General features: G+C 47.0%; 1 protein-coding gene and 1 non-coding gene across 2 annotated transcripts in view; both read left to right on the top strand.

Annotated features, from left to right (window-relative positions):
* Window positions 1–17,311, top strand: part of DIS3L2 (DIS3 like 3'-5' exoribonuclease 2) — a 362,585-nt gene that overhangs the window by 234,108 nt on the left and 111,166 nt on the right. The window contains exon 11 of the mRNA XM_068968636.1: window positions 10,088–10,200. Within this exon, the coding sequence (XP_068824737.1) occupies window positions 10,088–10,200 (113 nt within the window). The remainder of the gene's footprint in view (window positions 1–10,087; window positions 10,201–17,311) is intronic.
* On the top strand, window positions 8,904–8,976 carry TRNAW-CCA (transfer RNA tryptophan (anticodon CCA)). The gene has a single exon. It is a non-coding gene; the product is annotated as a tRNA-Trp (tRNA).

The raw sequence follows: 17,311 nt of genomic DNA on the forward strand, positions 1-17,311 counted from the left end.
ACTTCTTGAAGAGTGTTCATCTCTTTAAATTTGTATTTTGAGACACTAATGATTATGTTTTGTTAATAGCAAGGCTTTTTAAAATAGATAAATCCATAAGTGAGTGCGTAAACATGCTGAAATTTGGTTTTCAGGCTTGTACCTTTGAAAAACCAGCCTGCTGGACTCCTGCAAGCCTCGTTACGCTTTTGTGGGCAAGAGAAATAGGCTCCTCAAGCGAGCCATATACACCAAACCTCCAGAGTGGTGGCAGAAGCCTGGGAAGTCACCTTTCAGGCATGGGAATGGTTGTTTCCTGTTCCACAGGGATGGGGTAGGCCTAACTCCTGCTGCTTCATTTACTGAGCACACCTTCTGAGAGCTTGCCTGCAGAGTGCGGAGGTCCACTCTCCTCCGGGACAGGTGGTTCGCGAGCTGCCACTGGCTCTTCCTGCCTCCTACCTGAGTGGCCAGTGGTGCTTTTCTCTTGCTGTGTGGTGAGGAGTCAGGAATAGGGGGCGGCTGCTGAGGAGGGACCCAGCATTTTGTTAGTGTGTATTAAAAAAAAAAAACACACAACAAACTGTAAAATAAGTAACCCACTTACATAAAAATTAGAATTTATGTATTAGCAGAAAGAGAAGTCGGGGTCCTGCCCCTCAGAGAAAACGACTCTTACCATCTTGATATATTTCTTTCCAGACATTTTTAAGCTGGTTTACATTGTTTTTACTTTAGACTTTTCATCTTTATTCCCTTTCCAGCCTTTGGAAGCTGAAAACATGAAAAATGTGTATGATGTAGGAAGGAACAGTCCCTGTATCCTCAGGCTGCAGAGGTCGTCACTGTGGGCTTTTTTAATTCTGTTCCTCATAAGCGGTAACCCTCTCCTGCCTCTGTTGGCTGGCCTTCCTTTGAAAACTTGTAGCTAGTTTTACTTAACTGGATTTTTCCTTTTTAAACATTTTTTTATTTCCTTGGCTTCAACCTCTACAGGTTTTTTTTTTTTTAATTTTGGATAGAAAATGTTGAACACGCACAAAAGCAGACAGAATAGTATAATGAAACCCCTTGTTCCCCTCTCCCAGCCCTGGCAACCCTGAAACCATGGCCAGTCCACCCCACTCCCAGCCCACCCACCCCACCCCCACTCTCAGCCCTTACATGGATCTGCGAACCTTATAACTGCCTTTGAGGGTCCTTCTTGGCCCTTCTGAGCTCACTCTCTTCTGGCAGTGAGGAAGGACGAAGTGCCTGCCCTCCTGCACTCCAAACTTCTCCTGAGCCTGTGCTCTCTGTCCCAGGTCTGACCTGGGCTCTCCCCACTCCTGAAACGCCTGGAAGTTCCCAGACGTTGGGTGTGGCAGCCTCCCATGTTCAACTCCTCATTCTCTTCCCTGTTAATGAAGGAGGTCATCGCTCAAATCATTTGGAAGGGGAAAAGTGGAATTTACTACCTGGGTGTTCCTCTTCCATGCTGTTCGTATAAATTTAAAACTTAGATTCCTGAGAATTAGATTGAACATGACAAAAATTGCTGTGTGGGCAGTTTAGTGAGCACTTGCAGATTGATAGAGCCCTTTGTAATAATGAAGGAAAAAGGTTCTGTAGGCTGCTTGGTTCCAGAAGGTGAGCTCACCAGTTATGGTGTTTGCAGCTAATGCTTCTCATTAACCCTTTGCTGGATGGCCAAAAGAAAATACAAGAAAGACAGTCCCAGACTCCTCAAATCCTAGCCTTCAGGAGAACCTAAGAAATCATCTTGTATAACCCCCTTCTTATGCACGGGGACCTTACATTGCATTTAGATTTACTTATCCTAGAATTTTTTATGTTGCCTCCTTTTAAGCTTATGAAATATTCTCAAACCATCACCACGTCATGGCCATGGACTTCTGCCATGGCTTGCTGTACCAGTGGTCAACTTTTGCATTTGATTACATAACCGAATACCACACAGAACTGGAAGACGTCAGACTTTGACTTGCCCCTCTTACCTGGCAGCCCAATCATGTTTCCACCAGAGTCAGAGGGAATTTTCTTAGCCTAACTAGAAGATGGAGTTGGTTGTGTGACTACACGGTGATCCAAGCCCAGTTGTCCCTAGCAAAGGGAGTTGGTCTCTAAAATTTAGTGGGACCAAACTAAGGTGTTAAGTTTGGCTTCCCTCGTGGCTTTCCTGGTGGCTCAGATGGTAAAGCATCTGCCTGCAGTGCAGGAGACCCAGGTTTCGATCCCTGAGTTGGGAAGATCCCCTGGAGAAGGCAATGGCACCCCACTCCAGTACTCTTGCCTGGAAAATTCCATGGACAGAGGAGCCTGGTGGGCTACAGTCCATGGGGTTGCAAAGAGTTGGACATGACTGAGCGACTTCACTAAGGTCAGGGCCTGCATTCCGATTGGGTTGCTGCCCTACGGGAGGCCCCTCCCAGCTGGGGATGTCTGGATGGCAGAAAGTCCCTTTCTCTCCATCCTCTCGATTGGCTTACCATTTCTGAGCTTCCAGAACACTGTTGGTTTTTTTTTTTTCACTCTCGTAAGACATGTTTTGGGGAAAACCGACCACAAGGTCAAGAGAGTGACCCTAGCCAGAGCAGCGTGTTCCCGTCACGTGGACTGGATGGAAACCAGTCTGCGGGGCAGGAAGCCCGACACCTGCTGCATCTGTCAGTGTGTCTAGTGGGCTGTGCTCCTTTCCATCTACCTCTGTTTATCACACGTGTGGCGTCACCGAAGGATTGGTCAACTTTGTTTGCCTGTTGGTGTTGTTCCTGAGAGATCATGTTCTCCTTCAGGCCCACTGTTTTCAGTGCATCAGTAGAATATGGTACGAGGACGAAGGCACCGACAACATGAGGAAGTGGACGTGGCATATTCAATGCATGCACTTCTCTGCTTAAAACTCCCTGGTGGGTTCCAAGTACACGTGAAATATAAATACTTCCTCCTGGCCCGTCGGGGCATCTCTCACTGGGCCTCCTCTCTAGCCTCCTGGCTTCCAGTTCCCTCCCTTCCTGTCTTCTTTCTGTTTCTGAGATGCACCCAGCCACCCCCCACTGCCCACACCCCCAGACCTTTGCTCTGGTTAGTTTCCTCCCTTGGGTGCTCTCCACTCTGTCAATACATGACTTCCTTTTATATACACAAATCTCAGTCTGTTTCCTCAGAGACACCTTTCCAAACCAAATCTGAGGTAGGTCCCAGGCGTTCTCATCACTCACTGTGTTTTATTTTCTTCCAAGTTGTTTTTGCTATGGTAAGCAATCTTAGCATTTAATTTGTTTGCTTATTGTCTTTCTCTCCCCTTCGAGAGTGTAAGCTCCACAAGAGAAGGAACCTCGTCAGTCTTGTTTACTTGTATGTCTCCAGCGCCTAGGAAAAAACATACCTGTCATAGAGTAGGAGCCTAATAAGTATGTGTTAGTGGCTAATTGAGTGAATGAAGGTGGTTATTAGGAGCACGTTTGGGAGGAGGGTGTTGAGGATTCTGAAGTGACTTGATGCCAAGCCTTGTGGGTGTTTCACCGAGAGAAGACCCAGGGGCTGCAGACTCGGGGGTAAACATTCTGAGCTGCTGCTGCCCCCCACGGAGAGCCCCCCTCCCTGCCACCCCCGCTAGAAGAGTTGGGCCACTTCACTCATTGTTGAAGGCAGAGTGCTGTCCCTGGAGGAGATGTGGCGGCCCTGTCGGGGGTGGAACTGGGCCATCAGGTGGGGGCGCTCAGCAGGTGTTTTGGCTCTGAGAGGAGATTTGTTCACATCGGCATTGCTGTCTGAGGGTGGAGTGGGTTGCACTAGCAAGTAGTGGTTTCTCAGGCACGTTGGATGTGCAAGCGAAAGGTTGGACACATTCAGGGAAGAACCCGGTGTGGGGAGGATTCTGCACAGTTAGACCTGGCAGGGTTTACAATCCCTTTCCACCCAGAGTGGCAGCGAATCTGCCCTGTGTTTTTATTTTCTTGCGTATGTGCTCAATCATGTCTGACTCTTTTGCAGCCCCATGGACTGTAGCCCACTGGGCTTCTCTTGTGGGGTTCTCCCAGCAAGAATACTAGAGTGACTTGCCATTTCCTTCTCCGTGTCTCTTCCCAACCTTCTCTTCCTGACCCACAGATCAAACCCACATCTCTTGCGTCTCCTGAAATGGCAGGCAGAGTCTTTACCACTAGCACCACTTCATGTGCCAGCCATGCACTCTGTCTTTTCCTTGCTCCTTGTGCTGATTACAGAGGATGGGGGAGATAGCTATGTCAGGACCTCCTTCCAGTGGGGGCGGGGGCTGCAGGGAGGGTGTAAGATGCTGTAGGAGACACCAAATTTGGGAGGGAGGGCGGTAACCTGGTTTAGGTCATTGGGAAAGCCTGCCAGAGGGAGTAGGTTTTACACAGGGGTCTGCAGAACTGGCGGGGGTCATCAGAAAGAGAAACAGGAGAACGCCCTGCAAGGGAGGTGATGGGTTTGAACGGTTTAAGAAGTTTGGTGACAGTTTCTGGTACTCAAGGGCTTAGGGCCAGGAAAGTTGAACGTGCTCAGGGCAGACCCACATGATAACAAATTTTGTCTTGATTACTGACACAGTGACAGAGCACAGCATACAGAGAGAGGAGTGGAAGAAACAAGCCAAAGGGCAAGAACGCTGGCAGGAGCCAGGCTAGTAAGACCTTAGAAGCCAGGACTGGGCTGCATGCTTAGGGCTGTGGGGGCCTGCAAGGTTTCTGCAGGGGGTAAAGGTGAACGCCGGTGACCCGCGTCTGGAAGGCCCTGCTCTCACTCCTGGTAAAGGGACGCTTGGTACTTTCCCTTCTGTAACAGGCTTGCCCCTTTCAGGTGCTTAGGACAGTCACTCTGCCACTGCTAAGATGACTGCAGACCAGAAGTATGGAAAGGAGTGGTTCGATCTCAGGGACTTGTAATTGAATAGGACTGGAGATGACGGTTTAGAGGCCGTTCTGCAGTCAGTCCCTGTGACAAGAGGCTAAAGAGATGGCCGTGGGAGCAGGGATGTGGCTGCAAACAGCGCCGGGAAAAGTCCCTGACAGGACTGCTGAATCCAGAGCCAAGAATGTGGCTTCTGCTCAATGAGAAGAGACAGGGAGGGACTTCCAGCTGTGACCCACTGAGATGGAAACGTGGGATGTGTTGGCTCGTTCTGGAGTTACCCTGACAGCAGTTGCTAGTGGGGGCGGTCATAAAAGGGAGCAGAGGCTCTGGATCTGCCCCAGTTTTGAATCCAGTGTGCGTTACTAGCCAGGTAACCTTAGACAAGTGACCTGGAACCTCTCTGAGCCTCAGATGACTCATCTGTGAAACATGGTTTATATGGCTATTGTCAAAGCTACGTGAAAGTGTGTGGAGCCCCTGGCACAAAATAGATATTAAGTAAATGGTCACTACTGCTATCCTTATCATTTTTATGATCTTTATTGTCAATGTTACGTTCATGTAGTTGTTCTAAATGACAAAACACTTTCACATGTTCTCAGTGAAGTAGAAACAGACTTCAGCTCAACTTGCTCCCACAGAATGAGGTTTTGCAGCCTTCCTCTCTCATAGCCCTGGTCACACCAGACCATCACCATGTTAGTGTGCCTGCCCACCCCATTAGACTGTGGGTGCCTTAAGCAGACGGATTCTCTTACAGATGCCCAGTGCTAGAATAATCTCATGGCCCCATTTCCGTGCATCCTGGGTCTGTGTAAGGAAGCCCTTGCTCACGACCAGAGCCCCTCAGAAATAGAGCAAGTGGCTTCAAGACGTGATCCCCCCACCCGGGAGGGTTTGTCATGGGCTGCCTGACAGGGATGCGGCTGGGATGCGGCTGAACTGACTGGGAGGCCAGCTTAGAAGAGAAGGCCCTAAAGCCCCTGCCTTGTATTCCGTCAGCGTTTTCATCGGGTGGAGCGGCTCTGGTGTTCACTCCAGTTCATCCAAAGGGGCAATCGTGGAAGTCTGGGAGCCCTGTGCACAGTGAGCCACACGTGGCTGGCCTTGGGAACTCTCCCTTCCTCTGCTTCCACAGCTCTTCAGAACTCTCAGGACTCACCTTGGCCCCAGCAGATGAACGTTTTTAATGTAAAAAAAAAAAAAAAAAATTAAGAAATACTTCTATATGGAAGACAGTACTTTTTGAAACATCGAATTGGTCCTAGATGTTTTGGCAGCATGTACTACATAACCTTTTGGATTTGTACTTTCTCTTTCATAGAATAAAAACTCAAGAGTTCTGCAAGTTCACATTATGTAAATATATGTAATAAAATATTTACTTAGGGTTTCCATAAAAAAGGGTCCAAAGGAAAGAATAAGAGAGCTCCTCTTTGCTGGTTTTAGAGGCTCTTCTGGGAATCCCGAGAGAAATTTAAGCCTCTCAAATCTGTTTTGATTGGCCCCCTGCATGTTTTATCTCCTGTAATGAGCTCTTTGTCAGTTTGTCAATTTTGACTAAGGACAGAAAGTTCATGTGTAGTAACAGCACACAGACTGAATTTAAAATTATGGTTTATATCATGATGTAATAATCCTCTCTCTTTTCCTTTAGTCAATATTTACTTGGTAGGCCAGTATATTACAACTCTGACTTCAAAAGAAGACACTTTATTTTACCTTCTCCCAGTGTTGGTTTTAGATACTGGTAATACGGAAATTGGGAGTTGAGCCGTCTGAGACGCTTGGCCACATTCTCTCCGGGCTGAGTTCCTCGATCTTTGCAGGCAGGTCTCTCTGCTCCTGGTGACCCAACAACACAGCTGCGAAGCTCACACAGGGAAGCGGCTGAACTTTGAGCCACACTGGTTTTCCTCAGCCTTCCAGACAGCCCCTTCCTCTGTGAGAAATAATCCTGTTCTGTGATCCCATAGCGGCCAATATTTCTTAGATGGATTTGGGTTTCCCCTAAAGTATTAATGTGACAAGACTGGGTGGAAAAACCTGATGCTGCCCTGTAGGAGGGTGGGCCCTGAGTGTGAGACAGATGAGAATGGGGAATCTTAAATTCTATTTTTTCTCTGAACCTCTTATTTTAACCACCCCAAGTTTAAACACTTTTCCATTTTAAAAAATTAAGGGAAAAATCCTCCCCCAGTGAAGAAGAAATAAGGGAACAGTAAATAGCTACAACAGCAAGGAGATCAAACCCTTCGATCCTAAAGGAAATCAACCTGAATATTCATTGGAAGGGTCGATGCTGAAGCTCAAGCTCAGGCTCCAATACTTTGGCCACCTGATGCAAAGAACTGACTCATTGGAAAAGACCCTGATGCTGAGAAGGATTGAGGGCAGGAGGAGAAGGGGACGACAGAGGATGAGATGGTTGGATGGCATCACCAACTCAAAGGACATGAGTTTGAGCAACCTCCGGGAGTTGGTGATGAACAGGGAAGCCTGGCGTGTTGCAGTCCATGGGGTCACAAAGAGTTGGGCATGACTGAGCGACTGAACTGAACTGGAATAGCTACACAGTTGGCAGCTAAAATGTGAGATACCTTAAGACTAATTATCCAGGTAAAGCAGAAGAAAAAGTGGTGACATGTTAGTGAGTGCCTCTGAGTCAGCTTGGCTATCAGGCATGGTTATTTTAGTGAGTCATAACCAAAAGGAAATTGATAGACAAGTGAACTTCCAAGTCTATAGGTAGGCTGGTTTCATGTTCAGCTGTGCCCTCAAGTCCAAACAAGGCCATCATGTGTCTCCCTGTGATTCTCAGCCCTGTTGTTTTCTCTGTTAGCATAATTATGGAGCAAAGGTGTTTCCTTGACAGCTCCAGACTTACTGTCCAGAGTCTGGGGAGAGAGACCCTCTTTTCTGAAGTCCATATCAACCCCTGAAAACAGGCTCAGATGTAAAGAATAGACTTATGGACATGGAGAGAGGGGATGAGAGGGTGAGATGTATGGAAAGAGTAACATGGAAACTTACATTACCATATGTAACATAGATAGCCAACAGGAATTTGCTGTATGGCTCAGGAAACTCAAACAGGGGCTCTGTATCAACCTAGACTGGTGGGATGGGGAGGGAGATGGGAGGGGGTTTCAAAAGGGAGGGGTTAGGGGCTTCCCTGATGGCTCAGAGGTTAAAGCATCTGCCCACAATGCGGGAGACCTGGGTTCAATCCCTGGGTCGGGAAGATCTCCTGGAGAAGGAAATGGCAACCCACTCCAGTATTCTTGCTTGGAGAATCCCATGGACGGAGAATCCCATGGAGAAGCCTGGTGGGCTATAGTTCATGGCGTCACAAAGAGTCGGACACGACTGAGCGACTTAACTAATATGTATACCTATGGCTGAGGTTTGACAGAAAACAGAAGAATTCTGTAAAGCAATTATCTGTCAATAAAAAATAAATTAATTAAAAAAAAACAAAACAGGCTCAGAGTAAATCTACTTGGATCACATGCCTATGCCTAGACCAGTCGCTATGAACCGGAATGGGGTATAGTAGAATTCCGTCAAGCACATATTTAAATGGTAAGCAGTTCCCCTGTGCTTGTATCATCAGTGCCCATGCGGCTCACTGTCTCCAAGCCTAGGGCTATTTCACAGGTGTGCTCTTTTCCATATTCTGTCCATTCTGTGCATTTTCACGTGTACATGTTGGTGTGTATGAGTATAATCACATACAGTATATCCGATAGATGATGTAGAGGATGTTCAAGAGTAAATCCTAAATGTATACCCTAACTAGCCCCCAGGCCCACTCTGATGCAATTCCCACCAGCCTGAGACCTCGGATCAGGTCTCTGGTAGAACTGATAGAGCAGGTGGGACCTGCTGAAGAAACAACTCCGCCAGGAAGGGAACAGGCAATTCTAAAAGGGAAAGAAAGCAGGTCTTTTACCAGAACAGGAAAGACAACAGGCAAATACACTAATTGTTGATTCATTCACTCAGGAAGTACTTATTGAGTGCCTACCATGTAAGGGACTTCCCTGGTAGCTCAGATGGTAAAAGCGTCTGCCTCCAATGCGGGAGACCCAGGTTCGATCCCTGGGTCGGGAAGATCCCCTGGAGAAGGAAATGACAACCCACTCCAGTACTCTTGTCTGGAAAATTCCATGGATGAAGGAGCGTGGTAGGCTATAGTTCATGGAGTAGCAAAGAGTCGGACACGACTGATTGACTTCACTTTCACTTTCACCAGGTCAGGTGTTCTTCTAGGCACTGGGCCTCCAGCAGTGGACTTGACACTGAAGGCACTGCCTCCCTGGAGCCTTCACTGTAGGGGCAGACAGTGAGCACAGGAGCCAGTAAAGACACACTGTGGTGTCTGGGAGTGATGATAGCTCTGAAAAGACCACAATAAGCATCTTCAGCTATGGGTTAGGTACTGTAGCAGTGCAGGTGGGGGAAACAGGTCAGAGCATCTTGTCTTGTTCTGGGATTCTGTCTCCATCGACCCTTACATGGTGAGAAGGATTTGGGAGGGCAAATCCTGTTGCAATTATTATCCCAAGTGTAAGAAAAAGCATGAGCCAAGCAAGCATCCAAATGGGATGAGGTAAGATACATCCTGGGAATGGGAAGAGGTTTCCGACGACGTCTGCATAGAGAGTGCGTGGAAGATGAGCTGTAAGGCTGGCAAGGTGGATTGAGGCGAGCCCGTGCAAGGGCATGAGTAAGAGGCTCGACATCACTGGACCTGTGGTTCTGACGGGTGTTAGCAGCAGCGTGGAGGGTTGGGGTGGGGGGAAGGGTGAAGTCAAGTAGGAAGGCCAGCCCTGGGGCTGAGTGAAGGCTGGCATAGACCGAAGAGGCTTCAGGGACTAATTCCTTCTGGTGAGCTGAGGATTCATTCATCATCCAAAATGAGTCTTCTTCCGCAAGTGTACTGATGTTTACTCAAAGACAAAGAAGACTTTAGCAGTGGTAAACATCTTGCAAAAATGGTTAGTGTTGTCTATTCAGGGTAAAAAAATCTCATATTTTGGACTACAGTGAGGAAAGTAACCCTAGTGTACACCCCAGAGGGTCAGTGGAGAGCCTGAAGGTGGCCGCCTGGGCTCCATGTCCCCTGACCTTGGAGAGCGACCTGCCTTCTCGGGGTAGATTCCCAGGAGGGGTCACCCTGGCCTTCAGTTCCAGGCTGATCAACCTTCTTGTGCATTTACAGGCAACTTTGAAGTGGGCGTGCACATTGCTGATGTCAGTTACTTTATTCCTGAGGGATCCAGTCTGGATAAAGTGGCTGCTGAGAGAGCTACGAGTGTCTACTTGGTTCAGAAGGTAAAAATCTAGTTTCTTGGGTTGAAAAACATGCTTCCATTATGTTCTCTTCCTTTGTTTGTTTGTCCTTTAAAAAAAATCATGAGGAACAGCTCTTGTGTGTGCTGTCCACTCTGGACATGCCCCACTCCTGGGGTCCCAGGAGCCTGAGCCCATGCTCCTATCATTAGTGGGCCACGGCCATAGGACTTAGCCTAGGATGTCTAGTATTTACCAAGTTCCTCTCTCATGCCCAACCTGTCCACCCCAATCACTGACCCCCTCAGAAGGGGAAGGACAGTATTAACTCAGGTGGACCACAGACCTAAAGGGAAGGACTCACGTCATCCTGGCAATGTGAAGGGTGGCAGTGGATCTTTTTAAGAGGCGGTACTCTAGTGGGTTGTTTTTTACTTGGTAGAGACCTTAAAACTGTCACTGATGACTTCATGTCAGTTTTCCTGCATGGCCCTGTGGCACCACCATGCCCACTGCCTCCCCATCACATCATTTCCCAGAATGTGCCATCTGCCAAGGGTGTGTCTTTTCACATACAAAGACAGAGGAGCCACATTCCAAACACGTGATTGGCATGGGGCCCAAGGCCTGTAAGTTCGCCCCGCTATGAGAGTATATATTCTTTCAAGTCTAAAACCAATGACGACCTTGTATGCAAGACAGGAAAAAAGACACAGCTGTGTATAACGGACTTTTGGACTCAGAGAGAGAGGGAGAGGGCGGGATGATTTGGGAGAATGGCATTCTATCATGTATACTATCATGTAGGAATTGAATCGCCAGTCTATGTCTGACGCAGGATACAGCATGCTTGGGGCTGGTGCATGGGGATCACCCACAGAGATGTTATGGGGAGGGAGGTGGGAGGGGGTTTCATGTTTGGGAACACATGTAAGAATTAAAGATTTTAAAATTTAATTAAAAAAAATTAATAAAAAAAAATAAAGAAAAATAAATAAATAAATAAATCATGTTGATCAGTAAAAAAAAAAAAAAGTAAAAAAAAAAAATAATAATAAAACCAAGGCTCTGTACAAATAGAGGCATCAGCTGTGTCAGAGATTTCTCAGCCTCTCTTTCTTGTGTCTGGAGCCCACTTTGGCCAGGGTCACTGCAGCTTCAACATGGCTGTCATCTGAGGTTGTCACCGTGGATAATGGTGATATTATATACCCCATCATTCCTCAGCTCCAGGACCTTCTAGAGCTGTGCTCTGAAGTCTGAGCACCTCAGCCGTACCTGGCAGCATGTGTGACATGTGGAAGATAGACTTCCAGACATGTCCCTGCCAGGTTCCAATAAGCCATATCAGTTGGCCTGTGAGTGCCCCAGCCATCTGCTAGCAGTAAGAATCTCTGCTGGGCAGAAGGGTTGTCGCATAGTTGAATCCTCATTCATTTCCCCAACCCAGTCCTGTACAGTCCAGCACTCCACCCACCCTTACACACATCGTCTTGGATAACTTATACCAGCAGTCTCCATGCCAACCCCAAGAGGGGTACATTCTAGAATCCCTGGACTCTGGTTTCAGCAACGTGCCTGTGTTGTGCCCACAAAGGTGCTGACAGTTCTAGAACAGGAGTCCTCAGGGACAATCCAAAAGTTCCTAGGGTGTCTAGTATTTACCAGGCTCCTCTCACATGTCCACCTTGTCCACCCTAGTCACTGACTCCCTCAGAAGGGAAAGGACAAAAATTAACTCAGATGGACCCCAGACCTAAATATGAAATATGAAACTGTAAAACTCCTACAAGATAACACTGGAGAAGATTTAGATGCCCTCAGTTTGGCAATGACCTTTTTGATGCAATACCAAAGGCACACCTCTGAAAGAAAAAATCGATAAGCTGGGCTTAATTAAAATTAAAAATCTCTGCTCAGCAAAAGACACTCAAGAAAATTGGACATCTGGTTTATTCAGGTGTTCAGCTTTGCCTGCCATTTATACTAGGTGCTCAGAACCTCCATGTAGGTGTTTTCTGCTGTTCCAGATATGAGAATACTGAAAGAGAGGGGGATGGAGTTGATTACTGAGCTGTGAAATTCTGGGTCAGATGCTGCATAATCATTCAGACCCAGTTATAATTAACAGTGTGTTATCAGTGACAGGTAACCTCCAGGCATAGTGGTATTAAAAGACCCAGAACCTTCAGTCACCCCTCAGTGGGAATGGAAAGCTGTATCCTCATCTGAATAGGAAGTGTTTTACCCCAAGAACTTAGCTTATATCCAAGCATCCATGCCCCTGTCTGGCCTCTGTGGCCTGTTCAAACCTAAATGTGGTGTTTGAGGACTTCTGTTTGACCCCCATCCCACATGATGTCTATGACACCTGTGCCCAAGCCAAGGGCAGGTATAGGTGGCTTAAGGGAATGCAGCCCAAATGTGCTACCCACACAAATCACTGAACTTCAGCATGTGAGGCTTGCCGCCTGACCTCCCCTCCATGGCTGTGAAACCTGAGCCATCACCATTGCATTTCTATCCGTGTGAATGAACAAGGCTGGCCCTCAATGTGGGTGTGTTTTTGGAGGGTCTGCTCAACATTTTTCAGGTTCATATTCCACTCAGTGTTCACTCACAACCAAATAAGACCTATCAACTGGGACCAGAAGAAGTATTTATTGTTATTGTTACACCCATTTCTACTGATGACATTCCTTGTCCACAGTTTGTCATGCCTTTATTTAATATCCTCATTCCCTGTAGCCTCAATTTCTGAGCTTCCCCAGTATAGGGTAGCCCACTAGTACCTAAGGAGCCGTGAGTTACTTAGGAGGATATTGCAGTTCTGGTAGGCTGACCTGGAGTGAGAAATATATCATCAAGCCTGGGTCTCATAAGGCATCCATTCAGAGTTATGGACTGAATGTTTGTTTCCCCCTCAAACTATATATTGAAATCAATTCCAATTCCAAAGAAAGGCAATGCAAAAGAAAGCTCAAACTACCACACAATTGCACTCCTCTCACATGCGAGTAAAGTAATGCTCAAAATTCTCCAAGCCAGGCTTCAGCAATATGTGAACTGTGAACTCCCTGATGTTCAAGCTGGTTTTAGAAAAGGCAGAGGAACCAGAGATCAAATTGCCAAGATCCGCTGGATCATGGAAAAAGCAAGAGAGTTCCAGAAAAACATCTATTTCTGCTTTATTGACTATGCCAAAGCCTTTGACTGTGTGGATCACAATAAGCTGTGGAAAATTCTGAAAGAGATGGGAATACCAGACCACCTAACCTGCCTCTTGAGAAATCTGTATGCAGGTCAGGAAGCAACAGTTAGAACTGGACATGGAACAACAGACTGGTTCCAAATAGGAAAAGGAGTACATCAAGGCTGTATATTGTCACCCTGCGTTTTGAACTTCTATGCAGAGTACATCATGAGAAACGCTGGACTGGAAGAAGCACAAGCTGGAATCAAGATTGCTGGGAGAAATATCAATAACCTCAGATATGCAGATGACACCACCCTTATGGCAGAAAGTGGAGAGGAACTAAAAAGCCTCTTGATGCAAGTGAAAGAGGAGAGTGAAAAAGTTGGCTTAAAGCTCAACATTCAGAAAACTAAGATAATGGCATCTGGTCCCATCACTTCATGGGAAATAGATGGGGAAACAGTGGAAACAGTGTCAGACTTTATTTTTTTGGGCTCCAAAATCACTGTAGATGGTGACTGCAGCCATGAAATTAAAAGACTCGTACTCCTTGGAAGAAAAGTTATGACCAACCTAGATAGTATATTCAAAAGCAGACACATTACTTTGCCAACTAAGGTCTGTCTAGTCAAGGCTATGGTTTTTCCTGTGGTCATGTATGCATGTGAGAGTTGGACTGTGAAGAAGGCTGAGCACTGAAGAATTGATGCTTTTGAACTGTGGTGTTGGAGAAGACTCTTGAGAGTCCCTTGGACTGCAAGGAGATCCAACCAGTCCATTCTGAAGGAGATCAACCCTGGGATTTCTTTGAAAAGACTGATGCTAAAGCTGAAGCTCCAGTACTTTGGCCACCTCATGCGAAGAGTTGACTCATTGGAAAAGACTCTGATGGTGGGAGGAATTGGGGGCAGGAGGAGAAGGGGACGACCGAGGATGAGATGGCTGGATGGCATCATGGACTCGATGGACGTGAGTCTGAGTGAACTCCGGGAGATGGTGATGGACAGGGAGGCCTGGGATGCTGCAATTCATGGGGTCGCAAAGATTCGGACACAACTGAGCGACTGAACTGAACTGAACTGAACTGAATCCCTAATGTGATGATCTTAGGACGTGGGCCTTTGGGAGGTGATTAGGTCTTTAGGGTGGAGTCCTCTTGAATGCGATTAGTGCCCTTATAGGAAGAGAGCCTTGAGAAGGAAATGGCAATCCACTCTAGTATTCTTGCCTGGAGAATCCTGTGGACGGAGGATCCTGGTGGGTTGCTGTCCACGGGGTCACACAGAGTCAGACAGGACTGAAGCAACTTAGCATGCATGCATGCATTGGAGAAGGAAATGGCATCTCACTCCAGTATTCTTGCATGGAGAATCCCAAGGATGGAGGAGCCTGGCGGGCTGCCATCTATGTGGTTGCACAGAGTCGGACACGACTGAAGCGATGCAGCAGCAGCAGCAACAGAAAGAAAGCCCAGAGAGCTTTCTCATCACCATAAGAGGATCCTGTAGGAAGGTGTCATGCCTGAATCAGGAAACGGTCCCTCACTAGTCATTGAATCTGCCATCACCTTGATCCTAGGTGTCCCAGCCCCCAGAACAGTGAGAAATTAGTGGGTGTTGTTTAAGCCACCTGGTCTGTGATATTTTTATTATAGCAATCTGAATGTGATAAGATAGGCAGAATCTTTTAAAGTTGAATGTGTAAATATACTTTGTGGCCTGACAGTTTTACTTCTAGGTACATTCTTAACAGAAATGTGTGCACATGTTAGAAGGAAAATGTATGAGAATATTTGTTGCAACACTGTTAAAGCAGCCAAAAAAACTAGAAACTATTCAATACCATCAGCTGTGGTATAGGCACTCAGTGGGATGCTGTACAACAGTGAACGACAGCTCCACACACAGACATAATGGGGAAAGAAGCCAGACACAAGAGAGCACACTGTGTGAGCCCATGTACATAACGTTCAAAAACGAGCAAAGCAAGAAGTCAGGATAGTGATGGTGCTCGGTGGCTTCAGTCGTGTCCAACTCTCTGTGACCCTATGGACCGCAGCCTGCCAGGTTCATCCGTCCACAGGGCTCTCCAGGCAAGAGTACTGGAGTGGGTTGCCCATGCCCTTCTCCACAAGATAGCGATTACCTTGAGGAAAGGGGCCCATCTGGTGGGGGCTTCTTACGATTCTTGGTCTGGGCCCATGAGTGTTCAGTTTGCGAAAATGCTTTAAGCTCTTCCTTATGAATGGTGCATGGGGTGTGTGTGTGTTGAAATCATTTTTCTTCTGAAGCTTGCTGGGGTGACTTTCAGCATTCCACTCTGGCTCCTTTTAGTGTATGCAAGCAGCCTACTCAGGCAAAGGAACTGACCTCAAAATCCAAGACCCCCACTCAGACTTGGCCCTCCTGAGAACACAGCTCTGCTGTTTGTACCTTGACGACACTTAACATAACCTCAGGTTGGAGACATCCCATCTACGCCTCCTCCCCAGAAATGCAGTTGACTCAATCCAACCTTTGTCTGGCCCAGAGCCTTACTTAGGGAAGGGAGATGAGACTTTAAAACCCCTTTTATCTGCAAAACCTATAAATTGTGATGGAAAGAGAAACAGAGGTAGCAGTCAGACTCCATGAGGTGAATAAATGTGAAACATTCTTCCCCTATAGATTCAAATGTTTAAGAAATTTCGACCCAACTAGAGGTTCTTATTCCAAGCAGATGGCTTTCTCTTATCTAGCAGCCGTACTCTCCTTTTTATAGCCAGGAATTATATTTCAAATTCAGAAAATGAAAATGGAGTTAAGTAACTAATCAGCCTGTTTCCTTTGCTCTTCTCTTTCCTTTGGTTTTGTGACTGTCACTGTTCTAGCATTTCTCTCTGGGACTGCGGAGTTGGGGCTTTTTGGCCCTGAAAGGCCAGGAGCTGAGTGGAAGGAGGGCTCCTGCTGCCGGGCCCTGCCCCCGAGCTTGGCATTCGTGAGTGGTGCCGGCCCGCAGCCTTGGGCGGCAGCAGCTGTGCGTTCTGATTCCTTTGAACCACTGCTCTGACCTTTCTTCCTATTCATTTGTGTTTCTTAAAGGACCGTGTCCAGGAACTTTTCTGCTGTTTTCACTTGACTTTGCCTATAAAAGTCTGCTTCAAAGCTGCTGCTCTCCCCACCCCCAACCCAGGTTCCCTCTGTCTCATTTGGCAAAATCGTTTCTCTCTCTCTCGAGTTCATCAGACGGGGGCAGAGTGTGTGTTGGGGGGTGGGGGAGGGAATGCCAGTTGATTTCTCATCTGTAGGGAAGGTGGCATCAGTCTCTTTTCATTCCGTGTTACTCACCTATAGGTAACTGACGTCAGCATTATAGTCTAAGCTTGATTTGGGAAATTCTCCCATAGATTAGGACAGTATACAGTGAAACAGATCTTGGGTCCAGATACCATGTTACTGTCCAGATTAGCACCATGTGCGTGCTTTCTAAGTCGCTTCAGTCATGTCCGACTCTTTGTGACCCTATGGCCCTGTAGCCTGCCAGGCTCCATGGGGAGTCCATGGGGATTCTCCAGGCAAGAATACTGAAATGGGTTGCCATGCCCTCCTTTAGGGGATCTTCTCGACCCGGGGATCAAACCCGCGTCTCTTATGTCTCCTGCATTGGCAGGTGGGTTCTTTACCACTGGCGCCACTTGGGAAGCCCCAAATATCACCATACTATCTTATACATGAAATTCTTTTTGTTGGGATTTTACTCACACTAATACATATTTAGTTACTCCTTAACATAAGGGTACCCTTAGAAGGAAAGATAAATTTGTATATTGGATTTAAATCCTGTGAGAAAGCACTCTTTTTGACAAAAGATAGATATCTGTTAGGACAGGGGACAACTGTCTACCTTAGCTTAGTCTTGTCCTGCTCAGAAGGATGTGACATCTAGCTACTTAATATCCCCAAGCTATCTTCTCTGAGA

This window comes from Capricornis sumatraensis, chromosome 3, assembly GCF_032405125.1.
Source record: "Capricornis sumatraensis isolate serow.1 chromosome 3, serow.2, whole genome shotgun sequence".
Taxonomy (NCBI): domain Eukaryota; kingdom Metazoa; phylum Chordata; class Mammalia; order Artiodactyla; family Bovidae; genus Capricornis; species Capricornis sumatraensis.